General features: G+C 41.3%; 3 protein-coding genes across 4 annotated transcripts; 1 reads left to right on the top strand and 2 right to left on the bottom strand.

Moving 5' to 3' along the window:
- Positions 1-489: 489 nt before the first annotated feature.
- ighmbp2 (immunoglobulin mu DNA binding protein 2) lies at positions 490-8,011 on the top strand. Its single transcript, XM_077516125.1, has 16 exons — positions 490-779; positions 1,000-1,082; positions 1,350-1,519; positions 1,613-1,808; positions 1,913-2,010; positions 2,404-2,567; positions 2,671-2,871; positions 2,962-3,109; positions 3,198-3,372; positions 3,487-3,669; positions 3,735-3,853; positions 4,887-4,981; positions 5,134-5,257; positions 5,351-6,133; positions 6,196-6,395; positions 7,152-8,011. The coding sequence occupies exons 2-16, from the start codon at positions 1,006-1,008 to the stop codon at positions 7,347-7,349; spliced, it is 2,931 nt and encodes a 976-aa protein (XP_077372251.1). The 5' UTR covers positions 490-779; positions 1,000-1,005; the 3' UTR covers positions 7,350-8,011.
- On the bottom strand, positions 7,386-17,633 carry rapsn (receptor-associated protein of the synapse, 43kD). Its single transcript, XM_077516128.1, has 8 exons — positions 15,941-17,633; positions 15,181-15,519; positions 13,578-13,736; positions 10,974-11,072; positions 10,757-10,879; positions 10,584-10,637; positions 10,299-10,498; positions 7,386-9,175 (listed from the first exon to the last, which is right to left on the bottom strand). Exons 1-8 carry the CDS (start codon positions 16,163-16,165, stop codon positions 9,103-9,105), a joined length of 1,272 nt encoding a protein of 423 aa, XP_077372254.1. The 5' UTR covers positions 16,166-17,633; the 3' UTR covers positions 7,386-9,102.
- Positions 17,634-17,793: 160 nt separating this feature from the next.
- On the bottom strand, positions 17,794-21,826 carry kbtbd4 (kelch repeat and BTB (POZ) domain containing 4). 2 transcript variants are annotated; one of them, XM_077516127.1, is made up of 5 exons: positions 21,784-21,826; positions 20,815-21,276; positions 20,051-20,192; positions 19,805-19,911; positions 17,794-19,712 (listed from the first exon to the last, which is right to left on the bottom strand). In XM_077516127.1, the coding sequence occupies exons 2-5, from the start codon at positions 21,265-21,267 to the stop codon at positions 18,852-18,854; spliced, it is 1,563 nt and encodes a 520-aa protein (XP_077372253.1). In that variant the 5' UTR covers positions 21,268-21,276; positions 21,784-21,826; the 3' UTR covers positions 17,794-18,851. The 2 variants fall into 2 exon arrangements, with proteins under 2 accessions (XP_077372253.1, XP_077372252.1); XM_077516126.1 differs by having other exon boundaries at positions 21,574-21,808.
- Positions 21,827-22,670: the final 844 nt, after the last annotated feature.

The following is a 22,670-nucleotide window of genomic DNA, read 5'->3' on the forward strand; positions in this document are numbered from 1 at the left end:
CATCTATTTTCTATAGGGATTGTCCTCATTAGGTTCACAAAAGTAAGCTTGTTGTTTATTTCATTTTTAATTGTATTTTATTACTCCCTGGTATATTTTTCTTATTTCATCTTATTTCTATTTTTGTATTTAATTAATGTGTTATTTTTTATGTGGGAGGAAGCCAGAGTATCCGACGAAAAAACGCAAAAGCACGGGTAACATGCAAACGCCTTACCGGAAGCCTACAGCTAAGATTCGAACGCTGAACCTCGGAACTAAAATAAATAAATAAATAGATAAATGAATAAATGAATAAATGAATAAATGAATAAATGAATAAATGAATAAATGAATAAATAAATAAAAACTCGGAACTGTGAGGCAGACCAGTAAACCACTTTACCTAGTTCTGCTATTTGCTCAGCTTTTATGACATTATAACACTTATGTACATAAAATGTAGCAGAAGTGGTAGATTTGGACGTTCTGTGCTCAAAAAGTCAATAGGACTTTGAAATTTGTGGAGCAATATCCATTTTCTTGACCGCTTATTCCTCACAAGGGTCGCGGGGGGTGCTGCACCTATCTCAGCTGGCTCTGGGCAGTAGGCGGGGGACACCCTGGACTGGTTGTGGAGTAACAGGAAGCTCCATAATAGGAACGGAAGTTTGACAGGTGCTAGCATGCTACAAGCTAACAGCCGGCTGTATTATCCAACAAGAAATTGTGGTTTTATGCCTGAAGTTCAAAAGTATACTTTATACTTCGTCGCTGATATTTATGTTTAACTGTAGCGGGTGAGTATTTCATTCGCCCACTAAATGTTGCGAACGTGGTGTTAGCACGGTGGCTAAGCTAACTTGTCAACATTGCATATGGTTGTCAAATGAATACAACGTTAGGTTATATCAGTGCGTCTTTGAAATGAAATTGACCATTAATATCATCACGGTAATGATTAGTTCATGGGAGAGCCGCTGTAGGAAGTTGTTGATTCTAGTCTTGTTTTTGTTGTAGTGAGTGATGGCAGTCGAAAAATTTGTTTCAAAGACACTGGAACTTCTCCAAGAAGAGAGGGAAGCTGAAATAGAGGAAACCAGGTTTGTGAAGATAACTTAACCAATGACGAAGTATCTGAATCCCCCTTAAAAAACAAAAACAAAAAAACAACAACATTAAAGACTGTAAAGTTTACGTAAGTGTGAATGTGAAAGGTTGTTTTTCATGCTCTGAAATTGAATGGCAACCAGTCAATATTGTATCCTACCATTTGTCTAAAGTTAGCTGAAATAGCCTCCATCTCACCTGCAACCCTATGAAAATTAGTGCAATAGAACATTTATGTATTTTTTTTTTCTGCCCCTCAGGATATGGCAGGAGAATATCTCACTAAAGGAGCTTCAAAACAAAGGAGTGTGCCTGCTAAAACTTCACATTGGAAGTCAGTCCATAGGGTTGTATGGTCGAACAGTTGTTGTCCTCGAGCCAAGAAAGTATCTTGGTCTCTCATCTCTTCCGAGCAATAGCTTTGGGCCTGGTAAGATGGAAGAGAAAAAAAAAAATCCATTTCATCTTTGGTTTGCAACTGGTTAAGTTCATGTAAATTGCTGTGTTGTTTCCTTTGTCATAGGGGATATAGTTGGTTTATATGACTCTGGCGGATGCAGTGCAACGTCTCAGATCAATACAGGCATTGTGACGCGGGTCAGCCAGACCTCAATAAGTGTTGCTTTTGACGATTCAAAAGATGGCCTCAGTTTTGATACAGAGGCTCTATACAGTCTCTTAAAGTTGGCAAATGATGTCACTTATAAACGAATGAAAAGGTAAGCATTAAGCAATGCATCTTAGATGTACATTTAAAATGACAACTATGGAGTTGTCACCTATGAACATTTTTTTTTTAATTTTTTTGTGTTTGTGCTGGCAGGGCTTTAAATACATTGAATGGATACAACAGTGGACCCTCTGCAAATCTGATCAATGTTCTCTTTGGAGATTCCAAACCTACTTCTCATTCCCAGCCAAGTAAGTGATGACAGACTTCGAAAATGAGACGTGTGCATGTTCTTCTTACCTATAAAATTCCAGTTGCACAAATGACAATTGTATGAAAGGCACAATATTGACAACTTGCAATTTGAGCTCGAATCGCAGGCGCTGTATCAAATAATCAGAATATTAATGCTCACTTTTGAATGGCACTCTCAGGAGATATTCCTTAGTTGTGTAGAAATGTGCTGCATCAAACTAAAAGGTGTGCTTAATATCTGGACCATCTGCAGTAGCTATGGAAAGTAACTTATCTGTGAGGTAAAAGAAAAATCTGTGATATAGCTGATGTGTTGTTTTTCTGAATGATGCATCTTTTGGCTGTTCTTCTTTCAAGAAATTTTGCTGCTTGGTGTTGTTTTCCATTAGATGAGGTCAAATTCTTTAACGCCAACCTGGATGATTCCCAGAGAGAAGCAGTGACTTTTGCGCTGTCTCAGAGAGAACTGGCAGTGATTCATGGACCTCCGGGCACTGGGAAAACCACCACAGTAGTGGAGATCATTCTGCAAGCTATCAAACAAGGCCAAAAGGTGCAACAAGAAGCTTTTGAATATGCTTACTGTTATATTAATAAGGAAATTGACTGGCGGTGGCTGTTAAGTGTTTCAATTGAGCCACAATATACTTGTGCAGGTCTTATGCTGTGCCCCTTCGAATGTAGCAGTGGATAATTTAGTGGAGAGATTAGCACGATGCAAGGCTAAAGTGCTGAGGCTCGGTCACCCTGCCAGACTGCTGGAGTCTATACAAAAGCATTCACTGGACGCCATCCTCGCAAAGAGTGATAATGCCAACATCATCGCTGACATCCGCAGCGACATTGACAAAGCTTTCGTAAGTATGTCTGCACAGGTCTTTTTCAAGCTTATTGGTAATTTAAAGTATCACTGTACTACTTACTATATGTATATGTACTCCTCTCAGCTGGGAATGAAAAAGAACAACGAGAAAGGCGAGCGGGGCAACTTCAGAAGGGAAATAGGCGAGCTGAGAAAAGAGCTAAAAACCAGAGAAGCAACAGCCATCGGCCAGATTCTTAAAAGCGCCGACGTTGTGTTATCAACCAACACAGGTTAGTTAAGACGTCAAGTAGCCAGATAGCAAATGTCATCTGGGTGTGATGGTGACAATCACCAGAGGCCGCTCCTCCATATCTGCAGGTGCGTGTGACGACGGGCCTCTGAGATTCCTGCCAGCCGAGCATTTTGATTGGGTGGTGATTGATGAGTGCGCCCAGTCGCTGGAGAGCAGCTGCTGGATTGGTCTGCTCCGAGCGCGCAAGTGCATTCTGTCAGGAGACTACAAGCAGTTACCACCTACCATCAAATCACACGTGTAAATAATTTTATTCTTATACTGGACATTTGTCCTACTATAAAGTTGATTTTTTTATTTATTTTTTCAATCCTGATATGAGCCACATTGTTTTATCATGGATGGTTCCCTCAGGGCGGCTTCAAAAGGTTTGTCTCTGAGTCTAATGGAGAGACTCATCCCGATGTATGGAGACTCAGTCGTGCGCATGCTAACAGTCCAGTACCGCATGAACAGTGCCATCATGGACTGGACCTCCAAAGAAATGTACCAGGGAAGACTGACAGCACACAGCTCAGTGGAGGCACACTTGTTAAAGTGAGAATCGGCTCGGGGGAGGGGAGATCGACTAATTACTGTACTGAAATAAGTATCACACACAGAGATCTACCTGGTGTCACCTGTGTTGAAGAAACCAGCACAGCTCTTCTTCTCATCGACACAGCTGGCTGCGGTCTGACGGAAATGGAGGTAGAAGATGAGCAATCCAAAGGCAACCAAGGTCAGGATTTTTAAAATTTATGTTACTTAAAATAAATAAATAAATAATAATAAACAAAAAAAATGAATTAAGTCAATGAAAATGTACAGGGTGGCACGGTGAATGACTGGTTAGCACGTCCGCCTCCCTGTACTGAAGACTCTGGTTTGAGTCCAGGCTCCGACCTTCCTGGGTGGGGTTTGCATGTTCTCCTCGTGCCCGCGTGGGTCTTCTCCGGGTACTCCGGTCTCCTCCCACATTCCAAAGACTTGCATGGCAGGTTGATTGGGCGCTCCGAATTGTCCCTAGCTGTGCTTGTGTGTAGATGGTTGCTCGTCTCTGTGTGCCCTGCGATTGGCTGGCAACCAGTTCAGGGTGTATCCCGCCTGCTCTTCATAGCCAGCTGAGATAGGCTCCAGCACCCCACGCGACCCTTGTGAGAAACAAGTGGTTCAGAAAATGTATGGATGAATGGATAATGTACACTCTAAATTCTTTATTTTACTGTAAAAATTGGAGTATTTCAATTGCAGTAAAGTACTGTAATTTTATTTAGTATGTTACTGCATTACAGTATAATGCGTATATTTCTAATTAAGATATACTGTATTTTTTTGTAACTAAAATTACCGTATTTTACTGGATTATTGCTGACGGCAAAATACTTTGATTTATTTTATTTTTTTGTTTTTTAGTTTACAGTAAATGTCTGTATTTTGACAGTAGAACTGTTTTATTTTATGCAAAATATATTTTTCATAATTTAAAAATAAAAGCCCAAAATTTAGATTTTCTACAATATAAAATTAGCTATTTGCATTTTTTTGACCATTTGAAATCATCCAACTCTTAACTTTTCAGCTACTCCCCACCACAAAATTTCAAGATAAAAGATTTTTTCAAAATGTTTTTAATTACTTTTTCTGTCTAATTTGGATTTTTTTTTTGACCGATTTAAACTGTTTCAACTTTAACTGTTTAGCTAATCTCACAATTTTTCCAAAACGATAATTACTATCGGCTTGATCTGTGAACAGTGTCTTCTCTTTCTCAGGTGAAGTTGACATCGTAGCGCTGCACATTAAAGCCTTGACTGAAGCTGGGGTGAATGCCAAAGACATAGCCGTTATTGCGCCATACAATTTGCAAGTAAGTTGTTTAATTAGGAAGCTGTATTTAAATGATCACAATGAGACATTTGTCTGTTCCGTTCTTATATTGGCTCTCAGATTGTGAGGGTTTAGCAAAAATTTGTGGCTGTGTGTTTACATTTAACACCTGTGTGTTTACCTCCTATCAAGGTCGACCTCCTGCGTCAGAAACTTTCTGCACGGCATCCAGAGCTGGAAATCAAATCAGTGGATGGCTTTCAAGGCAGAGAGAAAGAGGCTGTGGTTTTGTCTTTAGTCCGGTCCAATCGGAAAGGTACGTTTTCAGTTCTGTGTTGGTCCTACGGCAGCACACCTGCTACACAACATTGGAGTGCAATTTAATTTGGACAATATTCACACTTCGCAGGTGAAGTCGGATTTCTGGCGGAGGACAGAAGGATAAACGTGGCGGTCACACGTGCGAGACGTCACGTCGCCATCGTGTGTGACACGCAGACAGTGCAAAATCACGCTTTCCTCAAAACGCTGATCCATCACATCACGGAGTGCGGGGAGGTCCGAACAGCATTTGAGTACCTGCAGGACATTGTCCCGCAGAACCACGTCCGTGATCACAAAGACACAAAGCCTGACTCTTTGAAAACACAGAAGGCTGAAGGAAAGAAAGCCAAAGCAGATCAGAAGAAACCCAGCGCAAGTAGCACAAATGCTAATAAACGCGACCAGCCCATAAAATCACGTGTATCGGCGCTCGCTGAGGAAGAACAGAAGAAGAACCGACAAAGTGAGATCAGAGAGATGGTGGAGAACTTCCTGAAGAACCTCAGTCAGAGCCAACTCGACTTCCCGTCATCGTTCAACTCTCACGACCGCCTGCTGGTGCACCAGATCGCCGAAGAGCTGGGCCTCGTGCATCAGAGTAAAGGCGACGGGAAAGACAGGTGCATCACCATCTCCAGGCCAGCCGCACGAGAGGAGGAGGAAAGTGAAGAAAGTGAGGCGACAGCAGCTCCTCAGAAGCAGGACACGCCTCAAAGCCCCACAAAACAATCATGTGAACCCCCAGTAGATTTAAAAAGTTTACATATAGAGAGAATGAAGAGGGAACAGCAGAAAAGGGAAGAAAATGCTCAACAAAAGAAGCAGCAGAAAATTGTGGTTGCCACAAAGAAATCCACTGCCACTAAAGGTTAGCATTGCAAACATCTGCATTTATTTTGTGCATCGCCAAACTGTGTTTTGCCCTCCCAGGAAAGAAGCCAACCAAAGCGGGCGCCTGCGAAATCGCGGCAGCTGCCTCTCCGGGCGACGACTTTGACGCCCTCATCAGCGCCGTGGTGAAGGCAGACAGCGTGTGCAGTTTTGTCAAGTGTAAAGCCTCCGTGCTCACACTTGGACAGCTTTGTCTTTTCTGCAACAGGCAATATTGTCTCAGTCACCACATACCAGAGGTAAGACTGTAGGAAGACTCAAACGAGTACAATTTGCATAATCTTAACTCATTCACTCCCAGCCATTTTCACAGAAGCAACCACCTTAGCTTCCGGTTGTTTTGTTGGATTTTGACTGATTTTGCGAGGATTTTGAAACGTATCAAAAGAAAAATTAGAATCTCTGCTTTCATCAGGAAAAAAAGTAATCTGTTTCCGTTTCGCAGCAATTAGCATTAGTTGTGTCCATATTCACATTCCCGGTAAAAACACTGACAAAAAGAGCTTGTTGCAACATGGCCCTGGCTGATATCTTACATTCTTCTGCCAAATGCTGGCCGCAATAACTACTATTGCTTTAAGCCACCTATTCATGTCAGAAGCTGCATCAAAGCCTCCTGTATGCTCTTGCATTAAAAAAAAAAGAAGGAAAAAAAAAAGTGTAAACACGTTTTGGGGCGGGATGGACACAGTGCTAAACGTTTTTACACGTTTTTGGGATTGAATGAGTTCAATATGAAGGTGTTTGAAAAAAGTGTGATACATAATTCATGTTTCATCATATTTAGCCAGCCAATTAATCTGTCAGGCCCTATATACTATATTTTTGCTAGCATAGCTAGATGAACAAGATATTAGTTGTAGTACATTAAAAGTATTTTGGCTAATCAAGTGGTCTTGTCCAAACATGATTGGGTCATTGATACTGTTTTTTTGTTTATTTGTTTATTTCTACCTTTACTGACATTTCTTGAGGTAATCAAATGTTTATTTTAGGTGCACGGCTGTGGTGATAAAGCCAAGACTCATGCCCGAATGAGGATAAGCAAAGAAGGTGTTCTGTACGCCGGCAGCGGAACAAAAGACAAATACATGGACCCCAATAAGAAAGCTTATCTGCACAGGAAACTGGACTCTAAACTCAAAGATATGGCAACACAGAGGAAAACAAAAAACAAAGAGAAGGATGGTTAACAATAACAACCATGAAATAGTCATGTAAATCCTGGCAAAAATGTTTGGTTTTTTTCCCCTCTTTATTTTGTAAACGAGATACAATACATTGAACAAGTGGGTACATTCATCCAACATTAAAATACAATAAACAGGAGAGAAAGTCATAAAGACAAAGTTAAGCTCAGTTATTTTTAATATAACAAAAAAAGTCAGCTCGAACTTGTAACTCCAATCTTCATTTACGCTACGGGACACCAAAATCCATCATTATTTATTCTGGATGTGTGAACCATGTTTAACAGAAGTCGGAGTTGAGAGGTAGTTTATGAAGGGAACTCATCTGTTTTTTTGTTTTTTTTATCCGTACTACTCATGAATAATGATACATTTTGTTTTTCACTGTGAAATGTGATCATGCTGCACTTTTAGTTATCAAATCAATATTTAAACATCTCAGTCAATAATGCACTCACTGGTCACAAAATTAGGTACACCAGTGTTGTATCAAATACTCTGCCTTTACAAAGGTAATACTGCTGCATTTGGATACTGCAATATGTATTAATATTAGTAGTGTTTATAAAGTGTTTTTTGAACAAAAACATGGATTCTGCTCAATAGTATTATTACAGTTACTGTGTATGCGCAAGTAAATACACAACTAGATTTGGATGATTCCATGCTTTTGTTTCATTTCGTTTCATTTGTTCATTTATTTCAGGCAATCAACATGAACAATATGTCAATCTTTCTAAACAAATTTTTCTAAACCTAGCCTGAAAAGAAGTGGGAGGAAGAAAAACTTAAGTCAATGTCATTAATATCAAAAACAAATTTAGCTACTTTCCTACAAACTTGCACTCACCAACAGCGGTTGTCATAATGCTGAAAAACAGTGTGTTTACAAACTGTGTTCATTTGTGTTAGGCCTTCTATTGTCAAAACATGCAACTTGTGACATGCAGAGTTCTCAATTCGACAAAAGCTCACCATTCTTCCCCTCTTATTTCAAATGCCTATCTAATTACGCTTATTTACAAAAAAAAAGATTACATTAAAGCAACCATCAGATTCCCTGTTCAGCAATCTGTGCCCTTCACTACTGATGTCAGAGATGTGGACGGAAAAAAAAGGAATATCTATGAAGAACGCAATGTGCGTTGATCCGGCTCCTTAATGTCATTATCAATAAGGAGAAAACAGCTTCATATTCATGTTTTGTAAAGACATGAGAGTCTCGTTAAGTTCTTGCAAAACATCTCCCCTAACTCAAAATGTTTACATTACGGTAATGTACAAGAATAAAAATATCACGTGAAGTATTCAAAAGTGACTGAATAAAACAATATGCATAGAGAAATGTAAATATCAGCAAGAAACGCCTATTATCCATATTACCAATGCATAGGATAGAATGAGTTTATTATAAATGTCCTGTGTACGGTCCACACTCTTTGCCACTTCCTCTCACTCCGCAAACCAATGTCCAAATACTCCAGCTTGTCTTAAAATGTGGCAAACGTCAGTTTCACCTACATTGTCCTCTTCAATCACCTCCAAACTGATGTCGGCAAAGAAGATGAGTAAGTCCTCAGAGTGGGGAGGCCTGCTTCCATCCAGCATCCTTCAGCGCCGGGCCCCCAATTAGGCGCCCGTCAAAGCTCATCATCTCTTGCCCGAGGCTGCCTGCTTCTGTCAAGACCGGTCGGCAGCATGTGAGGCGTCAAATGCACCGCGTTTGAAGATCCATGGGTCAAACATTGCGGCGAAATCACACAAATCCTGGCTTCATGGAGTTCTTGAAACACTTGGGACAGCCTTTTGTCCCGTTAGTCTGCAGACACCTGGAAGAATAAAACGTATAAGTTTTCCTAAGGAAAAATGGGAGGAGTGAATCGATAGCAAGGTGTGAAAATGAAAACTTAAAAAAAAAAAAAAAAAAAAAATTGAATAAACATTTCTGTCAACAAAATCAAAAAGTGTTAGCTAACTGAACTAACTAAAACTAGCTATAATTATGGCAAAAATGTTCTTTGTCGTCTTTGTCTATTATATATATTATATAAAAAAAATTGGGGTTAATTTTCAGATTTTTATGGGTTATAGGGAAGAAGAAATGAACAATCATTTGAGAATTGTAGTTTAACTTTATCACACAATTCTTATTGTGAACTCTATCTTACACTCGACTAATTCTAAAAAAAAACAAACTAATACTATGACTAATAAAAATTCAACTAAAAGACGCCTTTAAAAAAAAATCATAGCTGCTCGAAACCTGACTGAAATTAAATGAATGTGAAAAAAATCAAAGTACAGTATAATGAAAAATCCAAAAGTATTACAACTGATCGATACCCACTAGAGGTAAAAAATGTGGGAAACAAATACTTCATGTATTTGTTTAAAAAAATAAATAAATAAATAAAAACTAATACTAAAATTAATAAACCCAAAACTAAACTAAAGCTTTAAAAAACAACAAAAAAAACCTAACCAACCTTCTCCAAAAGGTAATGAACTGAATTTGAAAAAACAAAAACAAAAAACTATAATGAAAAATCCAAAAGTATTAAACTGATCAATACCAACTTGGGGTGGAAATTGTGGGTAACAAATACGCCATGTATTTATTAAAACAAAAAAAACAAAAACAAAAAAACAATACTATACCAAAGCTTTAAAAAAAAACAACCTTGAAAATCCAAAAGTATTATAGTATTATCTCAATACCCACTTGAGATGGAACATGTAGGGAACAAATACTCCATGTATTTGTTTAAAATAAATAAATAAATAAAACTAATACTAAAACTAGTAAAACCGAAACTAAACCAAAGCTTAAAAAAACAAACAAACAAAAACTAACCAACCTTTCTCAAAAAGCTAATGAACTGAATTTGAAAAACAAAATAAAAACAAACTATAATGACAAATCCAAAAGTATGATAACTGATCGACACCCACTTGAGGTGGAAAATGTGGGAACAGGGCAAGGCCTGCAGCTTTTGGTCCCTGTCCCCGATGGATTCGCCGCACATGCCGCAGTAGAGCTCCAGCTCCTCCACGCACTGCAGGAACTTCACCACCTGCTCGCGCAGCTCCTCCTGTCTGCCCTGACTCCTGTAGATGCCCTCCCTCAGGCAATGGGCCTTTAGCGTGCACAGCTTGACGTGCAAACACAGCAAGGTCCACAAAATATGCATAAAGCCACACATGGTTTTAACATTGTGAGCGAGGCACATCACAAACCTTGTTTCCCATTCCATCTGCCAGGGCCTGCGCGCGCTCTAACGAATCCAGAGCCTTGGAGAATAAATAATTTATCAGTTTGTATAGGCATACCTAATGTTTTGTCCGGTGAGCCTACATTACTTTTCATCCCACCGCTCTACAACTACTGCTTTTATGTTTTAATTTGCCACCTTAACATATTCCTTCAGCAGAAGCCAACACTTTGCCACTGCCAGGTGCACGTGGGCTTGTCCAAGTCGATTCCCAATCTCAGTCATGATACCCAATGCCGACTCGTAACGAGGGAATGCTTTCTGAAAGGTTCCAAAAGATAATTACGTTGAATTGTTTTCAATCAAAGCTCATTTGTCGGAAGAAACTCAGGGGAAACAAATGATAGCTACTTACATCAAAGTCACGCCTATAGCGGTGTATGTCTGCAAAGTTGAGCAAGCACAGAGCTTGCAGAGGACGGTCACCGTGCTGCAGTGCAATTTTCATCGATTCCTGTTGAAGGAAAACATTGGAGATCACTGAGTTCTGTTGTCATCTAAAAATGGCAATGTATTTAAATGAACTGGGAATGAGGGAAAAACATTTAGGTATGAGAGCAGCCGATAACCAAAGTAATGCATCTAATTAGTTGATATATACAAAGATATTAATGCTTAGTTTTGATTGTAATTTTGGTCTTCAATTTAACGGACATTGTGCGGACATTAGTCGTTCTTCACCGAGGATTCATTGTATTTGCTTGTGTGTATTTTGATATTATCTATTTACATGTGATGCTCCACGCTGTGTCCCGTTGTGTAAATGGGTTACAATTCCACAAAAAAATCTTTAGCCTGTCTATGGCGTTTTGCATTGTGTGTTAGCATGAAGCTAAAATGACTTCACTAATGCAAAGCATTGTGGTTGTTTGAAATACAAAACGCCTCATTCTCTTTTTGTTTTATGTTTAGTACAGTATGGGGCCTATTCATTAGGAATGCGCTGCGTCCGGTAATAGCGCGAAATATTGCACCACAACTGCACCCGCAGTCTGCGCCCAGTTACCCACCTATTCACTATAAGGATATTGCTCTAATTATATACCGGCGCAAACACGCTCACAAAACTGACAGCTTGGAGCAAATTTGCACCTGATTTACCACACATGGCAATGGATTTGCGCCAAGAACATGGTTGTTATAGTAACAGTTGCGAGAAAGATGACATTATCAGAAAGCGAGGTTGGACCGAGAGTAAGCGTTTAGAGCGCCATTAAGCTGTACAGAGCAGAGAGGACGACAACGACGTCATTCATTCATAAAGTACAAATTATTGGTGCGATCGTTTTAAAAAAATATATTTTCAGAGGTTGGCGTGGGTGTATAGTATGCATCTGGCACGTAAAAAATGATTGTAAAATGCCTCCCCGCCATTGCCGATCAGCCCGGACTACGTTATGTGTCCTAAAACAAATATAAAGATTTCCCCCTCCCTCTCTTTTTCTCTCTCTCCTCTCTGCGTGATCTGCTGTTGATGTTGTGCTGCAAATGGCACGTACTGCTGTCTTGATCGAAGTTGGAGCAGTTAATACAAAAACGTTATTTGTTGTTGTTATACGTTATTAATTCGTTATTTGCGCAAACGCGGTGTGGCTGTTTGCGCTGGCGTTAGTGAATTAGACGCTGCGTATCAATGAGTCTCATTTGCATTGGGGTGGGCATATTTTGCGTCAAATGTATGCAAATTACCTAATTTACATACGCGCAAATAACACCGGCGCACCGTGCCGCAATCTGTTTGGCCGCGTACTTAGTGACGGATTTCCCTATCTGCGCGTGTTTAGTGACTTAGGTGCTCCTTAATTGCTCCATTTTTGCCGGTTAGCGCAGTGCAAAGGCAACACAAACCTTTAGTCAATAGGCCCCTTTGACAGTAAAATTCAACTAGCAGTGGCAATAAAACGCTTGAAGCTTCTTTTTTGATAAAATGTTCACACGCTATCTGCCAAACTGCTTGATGTGAAGTGAGCTGAGTTGAGCTGCACTGAAGACTTTAAATTGCCCATATAGGCCTATGTGAATGTGAGTTTTAATTGTTTGTCTGTGATTGACTGGGTAGGGTACCACTCTAGTGTGTAGGCTACCCAGTTTTTCACCCAAAATCTGTTGCGACAGACTCCAGATCACCTGTGAACCTAAGGAGGACAAGAACTATAGAAAATTGCTTTATTGTTGAAGTCTACCTAATGATGTGACTGGTGAGTTATGCTATATATTTGACTGAGTTCTGGAGATAGCTCGCTACGTCGCTAGCGAGATTCTCATTTGAAGCTAGCTCGCTAGATTCTCATTTGAAGCTAGCTCGCTAAATTCTCATTTGAAGCTAGCTCGCTAGATTCTCATTTGAAGCTAGCTAGCTTGCTAGCGACAGCCAGCCAGCCAGCCAGACACACATTTACAGCTACCACCAGAACTCTAATGGGGAAAGTGAGGTGTTTTTGAGTTCACCTTCAAGCGTCCTCCTGTGCATGTCTAATCTAAATATGACAGGATGTGTAAATTGTTTGGCTGAATGCGTTTGGCAAATGTAATCAATCTGAAAAGCATCCTGCTATTTTGTTACTAGATGTTTGCGCGCCAAGTCATTGACATCCTTCCACAGCACATAATTAGAACAGAGCGGAGACTAAAGGCCCTCTCTTCATTAACACTTTAAACCAGCGCCTCGACGGGCATATTTTGGTGGAGGTCTAAGGTCTAGTACAAGACAACTGGTGCTCGCACCTGTTAGCAACCAAGCGTCTACTGTATCTACAGCTTTGACATCAGGAAGGCCAAATACCTCACATGTGACATATTTGCCATAAGAAGAAAGTAACAAGTACAAAAACTTCTTTACTGAAGTCCATGTCAAATGAAAATAAATGTCTTGTACATTTGACGCACCACAGATAAGAGTGTTGTTAACAACTCTAACAGATATGAATGGTTAAAGAAAATCATGTCCAGTCCACTGTACCTCACAGCATTCCATGGCATCCGGGAGGCGCTCCAGCTTCCTGTAGGCCACCGACATGTGGTACTGGCTCATGGCTCGATACTTGAGGCTCCAACCTTTGCCGTAGTCATTGACGAGCTCGGCTGCTTTGCATGGGAAGAACAGTGCTTTCTCGTAGTCCTGCGGGTACACAATTTAAATGAATAAGACACATCGAAATATGTCCGCGCCCAAATAAAGAAGCCCAAACTGTGCACTTTTTTTTTTTTTTTTTTTGACGTGTGCATAAAATAACAGGCGAGTGAATTTTCCACATGCCACGTGGTCACAATGCCATTGAAACCAATCCGCTACAGGAAGCTGGGGGATTACTCTTACAAATCTCTGATGTCAAGGGTACCCCATCACGCCCCCTCCCTCACCCCACAGCAGGTCCTCATGACTAACAATGCCCACTACTGTATGAGCTAACAGTTGGTCATGTTTGTTTGGATGCTCCACGGTGTTCTCATGCTCTGCAAATACATATCCGTGGACCTAGTGATTGCACAATCAAGTCACACGTGCCACCCAATGTCAATGGGCTGCGGCTGCTGTGCAGTTTAGCCTCACTATAAAAGAACCAATGCACATAGCCAAATCGAGACTATATATATATATATATATATATATATATATATATATATATATATATATATATATATATATATATATATATATATATATATATATATATAGGCTTCATCAATGTATGATGAAGATATTTTCCTCTCTGGCAACAGTATGACGCATTATGACTCCAATGGGAAAATTGGGAATTTTGAACGGCCAAACCGATACTCAATTTTGAGACACCACCTATTCGTGCACAGCCCTAACAGACGATTTGATACATAACGTATCTCGATACATGGGGTGCCATACGATACTAGGACTGTACGTTCTAAAGTGAAACGATATAATTTTGTTCAGTTTGGTGTATTCGCATCTTTTAAATCAAAACTGATTTTCCGATTCAAATCATTTTTGTTAAACCCCTATCAAATTGGATAATAATTAAAAATAATAGATTTGTACTACTGCACACTATGATAAATCTCAACGTGCTACATGAACAACACAATGTAAGCAAATATTAGATCTTAACTCATTAGCTCCCAAAAACGTTTAAATACGTTCTATTTTAAATGTTTTAAGTGTCCCAAATATGTATGTATACTTTTTCTTTTTTAATGCTAGAGCATAGAGAAGGCCTCTCTAGTGCAGAGACCGGTTGAAGAAATGGTAGTAGTTACAAAAAGGTGGCAGCAGAGTATAAGAGATCAACCAGGGCCATGTTAAAACGAGCTGATTTCCCCACAGTTTTAGGCAGATTTGTGAATAATGATTAAACTTAACTATATTCTAATGCTAATTGCTGCACAATGGAAACAGATAGAAACATACTTTTTTTCCTGATGAAAGAAGAGATTGTTTCTTTCGGCAGGTTTTATGTTTTTATAGAACAATATTCTGTGGGCCTTGCAAAATCAGTCAAAATCCAGGAAAGCACTTCAGTGAAAATGGCTGTGAGTGAAAGAGTGAATAGTACTATAACGTGTGGGTGTCTTGTCATTTGCGTTACCTTCAGATGGACGTAAATGTTTCCCAGACTGCAGCAGACTCTGCACTCCAGCATCTTGTCGTCATTGTTGTGTGCGTAGCGCAGGGCCTTCTCGTAGCTCTCCAGGGCTTGCTGGAAGAGGCTGAGACCCAGGAAGGCGTTGCCCATGCTGAGACATACCTGCCCGTTGAGCTGCAGGCTGACCGTGGTGCCTTGCATGTTTAAGCAGGTCTTACAATACGAGACCGTTTTGTGAAAGTCGCACAGCTTCTCGTTGCTACGCGCCAAGTTCAGGTAGCCCTCGGTCAGGTAGTCCGGATCCTCCATTTCTCTGGCCGTGTCGATTTGATCCAAGGCGTACTGCGGAGAACGAGCGATATACATAAGGATGTGAACGTTGCTTTTAAATGATTCTTCAATTTGGTGAGAAGTGAGTGGCGCTTGAGTACGGTTGATTATGTCAACAAGACACCTCACACCGACTATCGGATTGCAGGACACTTATTTACTCTGCGTTGAGCGCAAGCCACACATGGAAGGGGCGCTAAGAAGGTATAACCTTTGATCTGGTACCATTTCAAAACATCTTGTGCATTATGGAAATGCACAATTAGTGCATAGAGTTGTCTTGATGACACACTGATGGTATTCAGAGGCATGCGCTCTTGGAATTGTCATACGAGCAGATTGCTGGTTACGTAACACAGATTACAAACGAACATCAATTAGATTTAGCAGAAATGTTTGAAGCGCAACTACTTGTGCTGTTGGGTAGTCTTACCTTGAGCATATCTTTATATTTTCCCATTTCCGAGTGAGCCGTGATCAAGCATCCCAAAACCCGAAACTTCCCTCCTGGATCTGAGGTTTTCTCCAACACTTTTGTCCACACGTGCAGAGCTTTGTCAGTCTGATTGGACTGGTACAGCCTCAGTCCTTTCTCTATCTGTTGCTTGGTTTGGTCCTGGCCCATCTCTGTACTGAGGTTCCTCATAAAAATATTCATTTGTTTAGGCCATGGGACTTCGGCGGGGCAGCAAGAAAGCAGACGTCCGCCATGCTAAACGTTGTAGATCCCCTGAAGATGATCCCCTGAGAGCTCGGTGCCAGAAGGCCTAACACATCCAGGTCTCTCAACTACGGCGGCGCTGGGACGGAAAGGAAACTGGATCCAACAAAGTCGAGACCATTATCACCAGTGGCTTGGTGGTAAACCCGAGGGCCAGGCAAATAACTTCCCCATTTAACTCTGCAATAATCCCCCCTCCGCATGAAGGGTTTGGAAGTTCTTCCTCGGATTTCCGTCTGAAAAACTCCAAAGAAACACGCTTCCTAGCTGAGGGCTAGCAGTGGTATCCCAGAATATCTACTCCCTCCACACCCGAGCAAAAGGAATTCTCAGTACCCCTCTGTCCAACCCCCCCCCCCCACCTTCCTCGTAGTGCTGGCGCTACAGCAGATGGCCTTGTCACTCCAAACCATGTGGCCCTTCAGGAATTCTGCTCTGTCCTCAGCAAGCAGCCCCAAGGTCACTAGAGCTCCTAGTGATCCACCTTCACACTAAAGCCAGATCTCAATCATTTCACATCACTCGCCTCAGGATCGCAAACACAACAAAGTACAGTATATCCGACCCCTACGTTGGACAATGGAGTCAGGTGCAAGTTTTATTTCCCAGGGTTCACAGAGCCCACACGTGAGACGATCTCAGAAGTCTAGAATCAGGAGTCCTTATCTTATGGCGGCGCATATATGTGCTTACAGAAACCCCCACCGCTCTTCTCAGCGTCAGCAACTGACGCTTAGAATAGTTCACAAAGTCTGACATGTAACTAGGCTTGGGTTTCAGTCACACAGCCTCCTGCAGCACATCAATGGGATCAAAGTTGTGGCCTCTCCGTAGTAGCTTTCTCTAGTTCGACTCCCTTTTTGTCCACTACGAACGCAAATGCCTCTGCCTCTTGCTTTGTTAAATACCATCTCCAGCCTAGAATGTTTGGGCACTCAACGGCTATTAAAAGGGCTGAAAGTAGTACATTAATTATCATTCCTCTCTGGTCCCAACCACCACACCCAAGAAAAACAAACAAACAAAACAAAACAAATTAACCATAGAAGGCGTGACCAACAAGGTGTCAATCATTTGCAATCTTTCAGACACACTCATCGTCATCGCTGGAACCGACACACCCATTGAGGCTCGTGCATTAGCTAGCTAACAACAGGAAGCAGAACAAGGGACCTCAGAAGTGATGTGGAATTATCATAAGTTCTGCTTGACAGGTGCATTCATCGCCACTTTTTGGTTTTCAATTGAATGTACATAGTAAATAGAACTTCAAACCAACAATATTTAGTGTTAATAATACTTGATTCCAAAATAAAAGTCATACTACCAACGTAGCAGCTGTGACTAACATAGGCTACTCCTGTTTGGAGTGCTAACGGTAACGCAGTATTGCTAGTGCTGCTCTTTTGTTGAAACTGGACATACTTTGCTTAACTCGTCCCTAATCTAATATGGTTCATATTTTTCCCGTCGTACTTAAAAATCCGCGGGGAGGTGAATCTCAATATAAGTGGGGTCATTTCACAAAAGCTATAAGGCCAGAAAAGTTGAATCAAAAAGCAGCATTAAGTTGCTACAGCAATATATTTCACCAGAAACACTACATAAAAAAAACCCACACATTTTGAAGACAAACACATTTCAAAAGATAAAAAACATCTCCTGTTATATGTATGCATATCAATATTTGACACTGAAGAAGACTATGAAACATGTCTTTACAATGAACTGTACTGTAAAATGTATATACTTAGTATTAAGTGCATGCCTGTGAATAAACATCACTAGTTACACCCTCGTGGCATATAATGTCTCATCCTCAAACATCCACAGTCAGACAAGCGCTAACACAAATAACTGGAATGGTGATATAAACATCACAAACTGGTTGAGTAAAAACACCAGATGTTGCCTAAGGTGGGAAAAGACCATTTAAAAATGGGTCATCTCTGAAAGTCAACTGCGCTAAGTTTCCCCCAACAGGATAAAAAGCGTACGGCCGGCCCAAAACAAAGCTCTGTTCACGATGCTGGGTTAAATGAATAAAGTCAAAGACATAAAATGAGTGGAACATGTAATAGATGGGGGCGGCACGGTAGTCGAGTGGTTAGCACGTCCGCTTCCCAGTTCTGAGGTCTCCGGTTCGAGTCCAGGCTCGGACCTTCCTGGGTGGAGTTTGCATGTTCTCCCCGTGCCCGCGTAGGTCTTCGCCGGGTACTCCGGTCTCCTCCCACATTCCAAAGACATGAATGGCAGGTTAATTGGGCGCTCCGAATTGTCCCGAGGTGTGCGTGTGAGTGTGGATGGTTGTTCGTCTCTGTGTGCCCTGCGATTGGTTGGAAACCAGTCCAGGGTGTCCCCCGCCTACTGCCCAGAGCCAGCTGAGATAGGCGCCAGCAGCCCCCGCGACCCTTGTGAGGAATAAGCGGTCAAGAAAATGGATGGATGTAATAGATGGACCAATGGCGTCGTCCTGTCCAAGCCTGCCTTTATGGACTCTGAATGGGGTTTCCCCAAACTGTTGCCACAAAGTTGTAAGCGTTCAATAGTGAAAAAATGTCCAAACCATAACACTAGTATCTGATCGGAGGCGTCTCTCAGCAATATCTACACTCAGGAAATGTTAGGCCAAGACAAACTGCCAATTTGTCAGGAGGATTTTTAACCCTCTGATAACGGAGACGACAGATGTAGCCGGGTTGAACTTTAACGTGTTGGCGTCGCCTTTCTTACACTTGTCCCGAAAAACGTAAATGCAGCCGTTGCAGCTGGCCACTTTCCACAGCGAGGGCACGCAGCTCCACGCTTCGGGGAAACGCAGGCGGGTGAAGCTCTCCAGCAACGGATTGTAGCAAACCAGCGAGTCGCCCTCCGCCACGATGAAGATGACGTCCATGTGGACGGCGGCGTGCATGCATCCGGCGAACGGCAGCATGTACGGTTTAATCTGGCAGTTCTGCGACGCCGTGTCGAAACACTGAATGAGGCGCGACGGCTTGGTGAAAAAGTCCATGTCGTTCTCCTCGCCGCCGAGCAAATAGACGGTACCTCCCAAGTTGACGCCGGCGGCTCCCGAAACGGCCGTGTCCAGCTGGCTGGTCTCCGTCCACATGTTGTCCTTCACCGTGTAGAAGATGACGGCGTTGGACAGCGTTTCCTGCTGCGTCTTCCCGCCCAGGGAGTAGATGGCGTCCTGGCTGGGGACCGACACCATGGTGTGGTGGAGGCGGTCTCTGGGCAGCGGCGCGCAACGCTCCCAGTCCATGGTGTGCATGTTGCACTTCCACATGCGCCGCGGAATGGAGCCGCCCACCACGTACAGGTCACCGCCGTGCTTACAAGCGGCGGTGATCTGGTGGCAGAGGCTGTTCTGGCCGCTGACACTGATGGCGTCGTCCTCGTCGCAGTGAAGCGACACGGCCAGGGAGTGAGTCCTTGTGTCCTCTTTGCCGATCAGATAAATGTGAACATTCTCACCGATTTCCTGGGGCCGGAGTAAAGAAATAGTATTCGCTCAATGGAACGGAATTTAACAATAATCTAATGAGTCATGTTGTGAGAGTGCTGAAATAGTACCTTAAGATTTTCTTGGAGAATACAAGCAAATTCTTCTCTTTCCACCTTGTTGTGATTTATCCATGACTCGATGGCCACAGTTGGATTCTGGGAGCTTGGAACTCCATCTGGGGAGAGCAAACACAACAACTTTGATTGTAAACATTCGTTTGAAGATGTCTTTTATAGTAAAAAAAAATAAAATAAAAAAGTATTAGTTATTAATGTAATGTAAAAAAAACAAAAACATTGTGGCAGCAGTACTACCTTTGATAATGTCTAAGAGGAGAAAGAGCGGCAAATTGAGGAATTCCTCAGTCAGATGAAGTTGGGCCAAGTGTATTTTAGCACAGTGTTTGGCAGATGTGTACAATTCCTGGTCACTGTGCCTATCTGCAAGCCACATCACCTGGAAAGGGACATCATCATACAGTAAATGAAAAAACAAACAAACAAAAAATGTCCAATGAACTCGTGCGTGCTGGTGGAGGGATGAGGGTAAGATGGGATACTGTAAACACAGACGCAAGGGGGTACAAGTTAGCCTCAAGGGCAACATGAGTAACCCATGGGTCAATTCTTAAGATAGTGCTCAAGTGATGGAACACTGTTGACTTACTAAGATTTAATTAAAACAGAGGAAAAATTTAAACATTTATTTATTTTCATTTAGCGTGATACATGTTTGTCCAGTAGTAAAAATTTAAAAATATATATATTACATTTTCAATATTAAAAAATGCTATTTTTAATTCACCCAAATATTTCAAAAAAGTAATTTTAGAGCTGTAATTTTAGTTTTTTTGCGTACGGTTATCATACTATGAGGCATTCAGAATCTAATATCGACATGTTTTGGCATCTGAGAAACATCTACGGTTTTTATTTCAAAGTCATCTCTTGATGGAAAATTATTTGTCTGATTTTATTTCACAAATGATGTCAGAATTGGTGTCAGTCAGCCTTAAGAAGAAGAAGAAGAAGAAGAAGAAGAAGAAGAAGAAGAAGAAGAAAAAAAAACACCAACTCACTTGTAGACAATTCTTGACCTCCACAGTCCGGGAGAGAAAACGAGAACATTCCTCAAAGAGAGCCGTTAACTGGTACATATCTGCCATCTCGTAGGTGTCCTGCAGCTCCTCCACCCTCAGTTTAATGGCACCGTGGTAGATGTAGTCAACCAGCAGCTGGAAGACAGCAGCGCTTACGTCCTTCAGTTCGATACAGCGGTTGTGGGACTCTTTGAGGTTGGAGGTGAACATGGAGCGGAAGAAACTGCTCTGCGCTGACAGCACGAGTCGGTGGAGGTGGAACTCTTTGCTGTCCACTGTGATGGTGACGTCGGCAAACAGGCCGTCTTCCAGGCACAGGTCCATGATGCTTTTTGCCACCCGACTGGAATGGGAGCGGTCGGTGAAAGTGTAGCCCTGGAAGTAATTCTCCTCTCCCCCGACACTGAGGCCACCCTCCTCACGGGACTCCATCTCGCCTGGCTGTGGAAAATAAAAAAAGAAACAATATTTACTATTACAAATACAACACTCCCTGCTTCATTTGGATTTATTAGGTAGTTTCGTAAAAGATATGTGCACATAACATGACAAAAAAACAGTGACCGCAAAACACAACTGTCGTTGAAAAACAACCAGAATCTAGCTCCAGGACGATGAGGTCATCTTTATATCTAATGACACAAACAAGCACGAGGTAACTAAAACTAACACATTTTAAATAGTGACATGTACTAAATTATAAACAGCAATATTTAGATGCTACTCTTTATGACATACCAGTCGCGCTAACTTTAGCTGTTCTGTATGGACGCTCGCGTTAGCGCATGTTAGCACAGCTCCCGGTCCAGCGCAGAAAATAACTCAGCCGTGAGTTGACGTTTATTTAAAAAAATATATTTTCATCAAAACAATTGCTTAGAATGCGATTATTAAATTGGAGCACTCAGCTTAGCCACTTTAGCATTAAGAAACTGCGAAACTGCTCACCGGAAGTAAATAAACTTTGCAACGGTCAACTGATCATCGTCTTCTTCTGTTATGTGATTCCGGATGACGTATGTACGCTACTGCCTCTCATAGGCCATAACTATATTGCATGTAACTACAGGACTCTCACCATATCACCTATACAAGTAGTATTGAATCTAGCTTTTTCCAGGCCGAAAGTCAAACAGCAACACGTTTTCTTATAGTTTAACTACAGTGGATATAAAAAGTCTTCACATCACTGGTCATACAACATATTTTTGTGATATTTAAAAATAAGACAAATTATAAATAATTTCAAAACGTTGTCCTCCATTAATGACATGTTCAACAGGGTTAAAAAAAAAAAAAAAAAAAGGGGGGAAATCTTTTCTGTGCTAGAACTAACTAGCCTAATCTATTTTCCATATGTGTTTGGGAGATGTTGTTATCCTCCAATAAAACCAAGGTTGAACTTTTTGGTCATAATTCTGAAAGATATGTTGGGTGCAAAGATAATACTTAAGAACACTTTAAGAACACCAAATACAACAGTGAAGCATGTCAGTGGCCATACTCTTCACATTGCCAGTAGATAATTTCATGCAACCTGTTAGTCAATGGCATGTATAATTCTGGAGGACTTTTTCCAATATGCCCAACGAGCTGCACTTTTTCTTTTTTTTTTTTTCTTTTTTAACACGCTATTAATGATCGCCCCTTACTTGGAATGTCTATACTCTGAGAATTCCAGTCGCAACCCAGCAGACATGTCCACGTCAAAATTTAGCAGTCATAACTTTAATGATAAGGAACACATATTTGTGGAGACTGGGGTTAAGTTGTATTTTACAATATTTAAAATGTGCAGAATTTCACAAGTTACTCCATGTTAAATATTTGATAGC

Source organism: Festucalex cinctus, chromosome 3 (genome assembly GCF_051991245.1).
Source record: "Festucalex cinctus isolate MCC-2025b chromosome 3, RoL_Fcin_1.0, whole genome shotgun sequence".
NCBI lineage: Eukaryota > Metazoa > Chordata > Actinopteri > Syngnathiformes > Syngnathidae > Festucalex > Festucalex cinctus.